Below are 10,197 nucleotides of genomic sequence, written 5' to 3' on the forward strand. Positions count from 1 at the left end.
GAGCTTGTAATGAAATGTTCCTTCCACATGTACCTCTCTTCCTGTCTTTAAATTAATTGAGCTGTTTGCCATTTTCTCTCCTTGCCGTGTAATAGGGATGGGTTATCTCCTGGATGAAATGGGACTTTATACAAACTCATTTTCAACCTTATTTCTGAAAATTGCACCAGTTATGTCTTAGCTGGTAATAGAGCTTCCACCTGCTTGGCAGATAAACTTCACAAGATGTGTTCAATTAATTTTGCAGAGGAGTTATCGGCCGCAGACGGGCTTGATTTAACATGTTCTGAAAGTGTGAAAGGCCTTCCTGGGGCCTTTTCAATAATGTGAACCTGTCACAGTTTTCTGTGCAGAGGACAAGGGATCGGTATGGCACCGGGGTACTAAGGATCTCAGAGTTTGGTCTGTGGTCCTGTATAGCAATCATATCCCCCCACCCCTCTGGTTTATTCATGACGACATTCCATTCAGCCTCTATGGAATCATTTTTAAGTATAGATAACTTTTTTTGAGAGCTTCTGGAGGATTACACAGTAAGGGTTGTGCTGAATAGCGCATTTAGCAGAACCAACTGTATATGGCATTAATTCTGTTCTCCACAGCATTGTTCTGCAAGCCCAAGGTGATGTAATGAATTAGCACCAATGGGAAGAGCTATCACAGCGCAGGTTGGCAGGAGGAAAACCGTGCCTAATGTCAAATAACCTGCAAGTATGCCAACTTTGGATCAGCCAGGAGGGAGTTGGTTTTAGTGGCAAGGAAGAAAAAAGCATTTTAATCGAATTGGCCATTTTATTTTCCAGATTGCTGGAAAGATTGATAACATTAACTCCCTTTTCTCATGAGGAAATCTTTTGTTTTTGGAGTCTAGTAAGGGACATAAATGTTTTAAAGTTTAAGAATTTACTGACACATTTAGGAGGATTAGACATTAGACAAATAAAGATCTGTAGGCCTCTCAAAGATAACCCAACTACCCGTAAACTTACAGCAAAGCAACACAATTACAGAGAGCTTGGACCTGGGTCCCTCACTGGATTTAAAGAAAAGGATTTCATGGCAAATACTGAAATCCTAATATCTAATAATTTACTGAGGGGCACAGAAAATCTTTACACTCTGCATGACTAGAGTCCATCTAGTAAATTAGAGACTAGACTTAAGCATTGTAGGAATCCCAGACAGGGCAGGGCCAATACAGCAAAATGTGTTGGTACCTGGAAAGATGGGAACTGGTAAGTTGGCATCCAAGATCTACCAAATCCATTATGTCCTCATGGAGAAGCGAAGCAATGGTAAATCATTCTGTAGTGCTGGAGATTAGAGGAGGTTGAAACCAAATTCAGATACTCTGATTGTATTCAAAATCTATTTAATTTTTAATTATTGTTAATACAAGTAACTGCATTATGCTTTTTTTATTATCTGCCTAATGTTCCAGCTGTAAATAGTTCTTTCCACTATTTTACCCTCAAAGAAGCCCCTGATGAAAAATATTAAATCTACGGTTCCTAGCAGAACATGATTTGCAAGTGGTCGATAAATACAGAATGTGGAGTAGAATGGAGAAATATCCCTTTAAATTGGCAAGGAGTGGAAAATTGCCACCTTACATTGGTATCAAGTGGAGAAATACCCTCTTTAAAAAAGATTGCAAAAGTGGCTCTTGCATTGGTGATTGGAGGAAAACTCCCGCGTACATCAGTGATCAGAAGAGACATGTCCCCTTACATTGCAGGGCAGCATGGTGGCTCAGTGGTTAGCACTCTGGCCTTTGCAGCGCTATAAACAATTGGCTTATTGTGTTGCTTCTCCCTCTTATACTCAAGCTCCTTTACATGGGTCAGATTCAGGCATTTACATTTTGCTAATATGTAATAAATAATTTTAATTATACATTCATCATTACAAAGTTGAATTAAAGTCTTCCGGAAAAAAAAGTCCAAAGCTGTCCAAATTGAATCTTATTTGTTTAATGTTTTTCGTTCTTTCAGAAGGAAGGGGAGAAAGAATAAAGTTACAAGAATTTTTTTTAATATTTTTTTTTTACAATGTTAAACTAAAACAGTTCTAGGCTACATGTGTTAAGTATATCTAGAACAAAAAAAAAATGGTTAAATAAGATTTTTTTTTTCTTTTTAAAGATACAAGAAATTAAACTTTTCTTTACATTTAACAAACTTCACAGAACAGATACTGCAAAGGAACAACCCAGTAAAATATCTGCATGTGGCAAACTGTCCGTAATCCACAATGTTTGCTGTAGTTCTTGCTCTTCAGCCACCTTTCATCTATCCTTGTGCCCAAAAATAGCAGAAATGAAGACGAGACCTCTACTTTAAGATAAAGTCGGTCTTCTGATTGCCAAGTACAAAACCTAACCAGGGCATCTACTGGATTATCTACTGCAACCTATTGCATCAGATGGTATCTGTGAAAACATAGTGGTTTTGTGGCCTTTTCAAGACGGACAACCATAGAAGATCCACAGATCTTTCATAACTGTTGAGAGAAGGTCGTTCCTGAAAGAAAACAAGAAACTGGAAACTCTTATTTTGTGATAAAACGAAGGTGGAGGCAGTGGTGGGATCACACAACCCTTATCATGCTACAGATACAAATAGTTGGTCACAGGTCAGAGTTCTTCGGGACAAGCGATCAGCTCTTAGTTCTGCAATTACTTCTTAAACTTTCTTAAATCCGCCTTTTCTCTTCCTTGAAACGATTGACAATAAATTAAACAGACGACAACTGCGATTCCCTTGAGTGCGTAAGTGCAGACAGACGTAGAAAAAAAAAATGGGTGTATGAAATCGACAAGTTAAAACAGTCATTAGCGATTACTAGCAAAGGTGGTTTTTAAAGGCATAAAAAAAAATTGTTGAATTATTGTCAAAGTGCCGGCGGTAATGAGGAACGGGAACACGAAAAAAAACAAACAAAAACGATGTGAAACAGTCTTAGATAATAGCAAGCTCAGCTGAGTCTTTAAGACAGAAGTCAGTAATAAAGGAGATAGATACTCATAAGGACCTTTCCTAGGTTTCTTAATAAAAAGATATTTGTAAGTAAAGGTTCCTCTTCATATTGGGTCACTTTTGCCCACTAAAAATGATTCTCTCTCTTTCGGGGATTGCATTGATTAATCAGTCAGCTTTCATTTACTACATACATTTTTTTTTTTTACCCCCCAGTCCCTTACAGACCTCCCTCCCCCAGCTGCATAGAGTCATGGCCGATTAGCCCTTTTTGTTTTACAAGCTAACATTGGAGGCGAGGATTGTGAAAAACTCTTGTTGGTAAGGGGGGTGGGAGGTGGATGTGGTTGTTCCTCAACAGTGTTACTGCATTCCGTTTGCTACAAATATGTCTGTTTCCCCACTTTGATATATGTAAAGCTACAGAAAGTAGTCAGTCTGTAGGCTTTAGCGTGGCTACTGTGCTGCGAGTTAGCCTTATTCGTCCACAAAGACCATCACTTGGCAAATTGCAAACAAAAGCCAATCAGGTTAAGGCTAGTGGAGAGATTGGGACGTAGTCAGCTCTCGTACTACTAACTCGCTTCATGGTTGGCGAGTGCGTGGTATGGCACCGGTTCATGTCCAACGAGAAGTTGATGAGAAGACATCTACTACCAATGTTTTAATTTGGTGGTACTTAAATAACCTGATAACCTGACTGGGAGGTTGTCCCTGCCCAATCAAATCCCTGATGCTGTTAATATTAAACACTCAAATGTGTAATGCTAAAAGACAGATGTGACCAACAGGATCTTCAATATCACGCAACAATGGATGTTAAACAAAAAATGGAATTTTTAGTAATCCGTGACTGTGAATAAACAGAGAAACTGAAGGAGATGGACCAGCGATAAACAGTCTGGAATACAACTTGTATAACTTTTTTCGAAGGTGTAACAGAAAAATGAACACGGCGTTACCTATAACTTTAAATAAACTTCTGGTGGTATCATAATGGCCGACAGAGGCTGCCCGGCCAACAATTATCCACTATCATTCTTTCAATTTCATTTAAAGTACCTGCACAGCTTTTTTTTTTTTTTAAATTAAAAAAAAAAAAAAAAAAAGAAGGAACCTGACTGGCTGTAGTCTGTCACTTGCTCAGTAGTGAGAGCCTGCTTGACTTTGTCCTAAATAAGGCTAACATTAGTGAACTAAGAGAAACAGCATTTGGTTGGAGGTTGTGGCACTCAGGAACACCCTTCGCCGATGCGCTGGCAGGACCTGCCCACTTTGCGGTCTAATTTCACCATCTTCATAATGGCCTCCTCACGTCCGCGGCCCATGTGGTCAAATGTGCAGTCGTGCTGTTCTGGGAGGCGATGTAACATACAGAACACGTAACCTGTGGAGGGCAAAAAAACAGGAGTGTCAAAACTCAGACACATAAACATGCTATTGCAGCTGGTAGAAATAATAAATATAATAAAGTTTACCAGCCATTGCTGATAAGAAAATAAGTAATACAAGGTACATAAGTGCCACATCCAGGTAACTGTAACAAAACTTAAGTATATATCTCACATATAGACTAAGTTTGTTGACACCACAATCCTGAAATGCTTTTTTGCTATATTTATGTATTCCAGACTAATCCCTGCAGTGGCCTGGTCAGTATCGCCACCTTTCCATGGACTCAGAACCCCGTCACTCCCTCTGGTAGCTGATTATTTTTAATACTCCATCGTGAGAACTCTTTGGGGGTGAAGCTAAGATTTGACTTGGGATTTCTATTTCTGATATGCCCATTTCAATGCCTTGTAGACATATACAGAGCCTGAGTTTGATTCTTGTGACACAATAAAATCCAGGAGGAGCTACTACATTCATGTGAATGTTCTTCTCCAGCTAATTGTAACCTACAAAGCAAACAAATGATACAGCAAGAGCCTGCACATAATATTAACCTACGAGTGGGAAACGATACAATAAATCATGAGTTGCATTGCAAGGTTTAGAAGAATTTTCCTGTACTTGTCTTTATTTCCATAAATTGTTACCATTACCTCTTCTTAACCTAATCTGTTTATTTAGATCTTATCATTTATTGGCTTTTGCTTAAACATTTATTATCAACAGTAGTCAAAATGGATATATCAATTCAGGCCATGTGATATAATGACGAATGGAAGCAAATTAGATTCTGAGACGAATATGAATTGTATGGCACCCTGCAGCTCCATAGTACTGCCAGACTTCGGCACACATATACCAGGTGGTAAAGAGATCCCAAATAAAGCCCCACCCATGCTTAGAAGCCCCACCCCTTTCACTCAGGTGTGAAGTAGGAGGGTGGGGTTAGTTGAGTTTTTCAATATCAGCAACAAAGTAATTTATAAAACTATTTGGCTGCTATGTATTCCAGGAGTTGATCAGAAGTGATTGATGGGTATTCTGACAGGGGGAGGATGTACTGTATGCTGCGGCCAGGCTCTGCTTAGTTTATGTCACTGTAATGCAGAGTTATCTTGCCAGAGCTGTGTGTGGCATATCAATGACATTAGAAGCGGTGCAGCACACGACAAGCAGGACACTGCAAAGTCAGTCGCAGGGGATAAAAATACCCTCCACAATTTGTTAATGATGTGGGAGTGCTTGGCTTCCCCTCCCCCTATTGGCATGATATCCTCTGCCATTCAGACCTGGTTCATAGGGACCAGCCGCAGCCAAACCCCAAATATATTCATTCTCAGAGAAGTGTCCAGAATTGTGCTGGGGGAAATTTTCAATCTCTTTGGAAATTTACAAGACAGGATGAAAATTTGAATTGTCACATGACAAAAATCTTTCTTCCTCCTGCTGGTGACCCCTCTATTCAGTTTATTCTATCTTAATAGGTGAATCTCGACCTCCTGATTCTTGACCGCCTGCTGGTGACCCCCCTAGTGATGGTGACCCCACAATTTTATCTATATAGAGGAATCAGGTCCGCCTTCCTCCTGCCGGTTACCCCTCTAGTGATAGTCACCCCAGGTGTCACTCAAAGGTGTCCAGCCAGGTGTCACTAAAACGGGAAGGAACTTCCCCCATAGTCACGTCATGAGGCCAGAACCCGCCCACTCTCCCATCACAAATTTAAGCCTACAATGGGAGAGTTGGGGGTATGTCCAGAGACACAACCCGCCCATGTGCCTGAGCCTGTGATCCATATGGGGAATATGGTCGGCGGCTCAAAAACAAGACGGTGCAATGCATTTCTAAAGGTGCTGGAATGTACTTTCAGAACCTATATGACCCTAGGACCCCTTATACCTGTGGGGCTCTAATATGCAAGCTTCAACACTACAAGGGGCAGTCTAATTGGCCAATAAAAAGGAGCAAAAAAACCATAGAATTACAGGATGCCCATTAAAACAACTCGAAAATGTTGATCCTTAGATTCAAGAGTGCCTCAGACCTTTAGGGCTCCCAGGGTGCCCGATTTTGCAACAATTCTACCTCAATTTGTAATGCCCCTCACCAATCTCCAGATTCTGTCCCCATTTGTGGATTTTGCACCCATTCTGTAGCCATTTGCAATCCTCCCTGATTCTGCACCCATTCCACCCCATTTATAGACCCTCAATTCCGCACCTATTCCACCTCCATTGGCAGTGCCCTTTCTGTCCCCATTGGAAAACCCCTTAGATTTAACCTGATTATGTGCACCGGTAGCTCTCCAGCTGTTGCATTGGAATCTGATTGGTAAAGCAACACAACTGCTAATTATGTTCAGGAGAACTCTGTGACAAGATTTACCGATACAGCCCGGCCTATGGGAACTGACAGAGCTATATATAAAATCCTCACTGAATCCAGCGCCAAAGAAAAAGCGATTTTCAAGGTTTCAGCGGTCTAATCTCAAACTTGTTTTTCTGCAAGAATCAAAATGAATTTCCCACACCTAGTAATGAAATGCAAGGAACACATTACAAGGCTCCCCGTCCGCTCGCACAAAATGTCAGCATGTTAACAGCGGTTGCGGGTTAGTGTTATGCATACCAAAGGCACCCAATGCAAACAACAGGCTAATACCTAGGCTGCAAACACAAGAATCTCAATCACTTACAAAGATTTTCAGCCGGTACAAACCTCAGATGCAAGCGGCATGCGAATAATTCTGCTGAGGGATGAAGGAAAACATCTAGCATAGTAACAAAAATATCAACGAAGTCCCAGTGATTAAAGAAAAAATTTGGTATGACAAGAGTGACACGGCTGTAGAATTCAGTCAGGGGAGAACAAACCTTGCTGTGCTTTGTATATTATATTCAATTGCCTTTTTTAAAATAAAATTTTGATTTTACCCCTTTTCATCATTGCTCTAGAAATGCCATTCTCAACCAGGCTCCAGTAGAACCCGGGGTCCCACCATAGGTTGCTAGGGTTTCCTCTAAACTGCTGTTAATCAATATCATTGTTATATTGATTGATATAGAACCGTATATACTTTATTTGGCCCCAACATCACTTGGTACAGCCAGCTGCATGACCTTGTAGCCAACACCAAGTGTGCTCATTCTTCCTTCTGACCAATGGGTTTCCGGAGACCCAATAAACTGGTTCATTGAGCCCTAAAAATAGGTACAGGGTTCCAGGTATAAAATTTGGAAAAGGCTGTGTCGCCAGATTGCCAGGATAACCAGTCAGTGGAAATATAAATTGATCACTGTCCCTATAAGCTGTAGCTGATATAGTACAGATAGCCTAACAACCCCAACAACCCCTTTGACTTCTGCCACCACCCACCCGACCTGTTTGGGTTATCTTCCTGCTTGCCTGGTGCACCATTAAATTACAAGCTATTTACTGAAGCCAAGGTGTCAAACAAGGTGAAGCACCGGGCACAACGCCAGAACTGGGTAAATGTGTATACAGCACTATGGATGGTTTATTATGACATCAAACCACCTTGGCTTCATGAAATGCTAAAGGTGGTGTTCGGATAATTACCTCTAACTGCAGATGATTTATCCTATTCTTCAGGTTCTGCAGTGTTCCTAAACTAGCCAGGGGGTCAAAAAGTGGGCAGGGCAATACTACAAATTTAGTGCTCCCAGTTCTTCACGTCATTGGTGTCCAGTAACCCCTATGATTGTGTCCGCTTTCCTTTGTTTGACTCTGGTACACCAGAGCTCTTCAGTGGCCAATAAATAGTTCATTATCTGACCTGTAGCAAACTTTCAGGCTTTGGGAGTAGAAAAAATACAAATTCAAAAAAGATATGTATAAATCATCCCAATTCTCCAAGCAGAGCTGACAGGCTGCCCAGACCCACATACAGGTCTCTGTGCAAGAAGCTGGGACTGAGCTGTGTGATGACCGCCAGCTAACCGGGTGGAAAGTGAAAATTGCTGGGAAGAACGCCCAGCAAATTCTGCCTAGGAACACTGGTTCTAGGTTATCACTGCATAGGCATAGCACATTTTATCTTTAACCTGAGAATACTTTCTGTAGCTTTCTCTAATTACTCCTCAGAAGCGCTCTTTCCACTGTCAATAAATGATCAGATTAATGTGATTTGGTGGAATGGCAACAAGTACATTTAGAACTGCCTATAGTTTCAGTGTATTACAGTGGTAAAATAAACGAGCTTCTCTTTTCCATCTGGATTGTTTTAAATTGCTGCAAGGCACACTTGGAGTTGGCGTCACATGCAGGTTATGGTGTACCCAGCTGCCGGTAAGGGGTGAGTGGTAAATTATGTCCAGGCCGCATACAGCACACCATCGCCACAGGGAGATGGAAGAGCGCGGTTCTCAGTTTAGTCACGTATGAATTATGCCCGTTCTCCAGGAGAAGGCCAGACTGCGAGCTATATTAGATAGACACACACTGATCGCTTCAGCGCTGATTTCGCAAACAAACTACCTTTTAACTCTGCTGGTCCAATTTTCCATTGCAGTTTCAATTTCGCCAGCTTCTTAAGTGCGGCTAGTGGGCGGCTCTCTCAATCTAAAGTCACCTTCTAGCTCAGGGGATAGAGAAAAAAATACAGAATATTGTAGCCGGGCTTGTGTTGTGAGGGGGAAAATAACCTCAGCAAAAACTCCAAAGTGAAATGAGATCCTGGCTATAAAACAAGGAGCACAAACCGATTAATAAAATACATCAGGGGTGTGGACGAGGGAAAGGCATCGCTGTTTATTGCTTCGTTTATTGCTGACAAGCTGTGTACTTGTGGGGAAAATAAGGAATGTCCGCTTCGCTTAGGAAGAAAAATTGGTTAATGATGGCTGCGGCATCACTAAGACAGATAAATGCGGTTTATAGTTGATAATGTAAGACTGGATTTGTCACGCAGCTTGCTAAAGCAACCAAACAAGGGGTGAAATGGCTGTTCCCCAAGGGGCCAGTATATCTGGGACGGATATTTCAACACTCAATACTCTCTCAGTGCATATCTGAGAGATTAATCACTCACAGTTTTCTCTATTTCTCTTGGACTCTGGTCCTGAATTTCTGGACCTGTATACTTGATGGGCCCATTGTGAGAGGTTCCCAGCTCTCAGGTCTGTACACCTGATGTGTTGATTGCGACCCCTGCACCAAGTTCCTGGATCTGTCACCTGCTGTGCTCAATGAGAGTGGCTTTACCTTTCCTGAGCTGACTATGACTTCTGAGTTCTTGCTAGGAACCCCAGGTTAGGATATTTGTTGTATAAGCAGTACAACAAATAGGCTGCAAAATAATTACAGTGGAGTTAAGTATACCCCCCCCCCCCCCCCAAATTCCAAATCTCCCCGACTTATTTCTAACTGTTAATAACCCTGTTACTCATCCCTCCCCTCAGGCACATTGTCTTGGAGTCACCTTCCATTCTGCCCTCTCATTTACCCCCCATATTCAGAACATTTCCAGGTCCTGTCAATTTTACTTGCGGAACATTTATAAATCTGCCCCTACCTGTCCCTAGGGAGACCACCAAACTCCTTGTACACGCTCTTAACATCTCTTGCCTGGACTAATGCAACTTCCTCCTCTATGGTATTCCCCTAACCCGACTCTCTCCTCTACAATCTATTATGAATGCTGCATCCAGACTCATCCATCCTTCTCACCTACCTACCCCATACAGAGCCTTCCCACCTACCTACCCCATACAGAGCCTTCCCACCTACCTACCCCATACACAGCCTTCCCACCTACCTACCCCATACACAGCCTTCCCACCTTCCTATCCCATACACAGCCTTC

At 41.8% G+C, this 10,197-nt stretch overlaps 1 protein-coding gene across 1 annotated transcript in view; it reads right to left on the bottom strand.

The window, feature by feature from the left end:
* Positions 1–1,951: 1,951 nt before the first annotated feature.
* Positions 1,952–10,197, bottom strand: part of ZFAND3 (zinc finger AN1-type containing 3) — a gene marked incomplete in the record, with an annotated part of 107,218 nt that continues 98,972 nt past the window's right edge. The window contains 1 exon segment of the mRNA XM_072410006.1: positions 1,952–4,365. Coding sequence (XP_072266107.1) covers positions 4,211–4,365 — 155 coding nt within the window.

This window comes from Pyxicephalus adspersus, chromosome 4 (genome assembly GCF_032062135.1).
Source record: "Pyxicephalus adspersus chromosome 4, UCB_Pads_2.0, whole genome shotgun sequence".
In the NCBI taxonomy this organism is placed as follows: domain Eukaryota; kingdom Metazoa; phylum Chordata; class Amphibia; order Anura; family Pyxicephalidae; genus Pyxicephalus; species Pyxicephalus adspersus.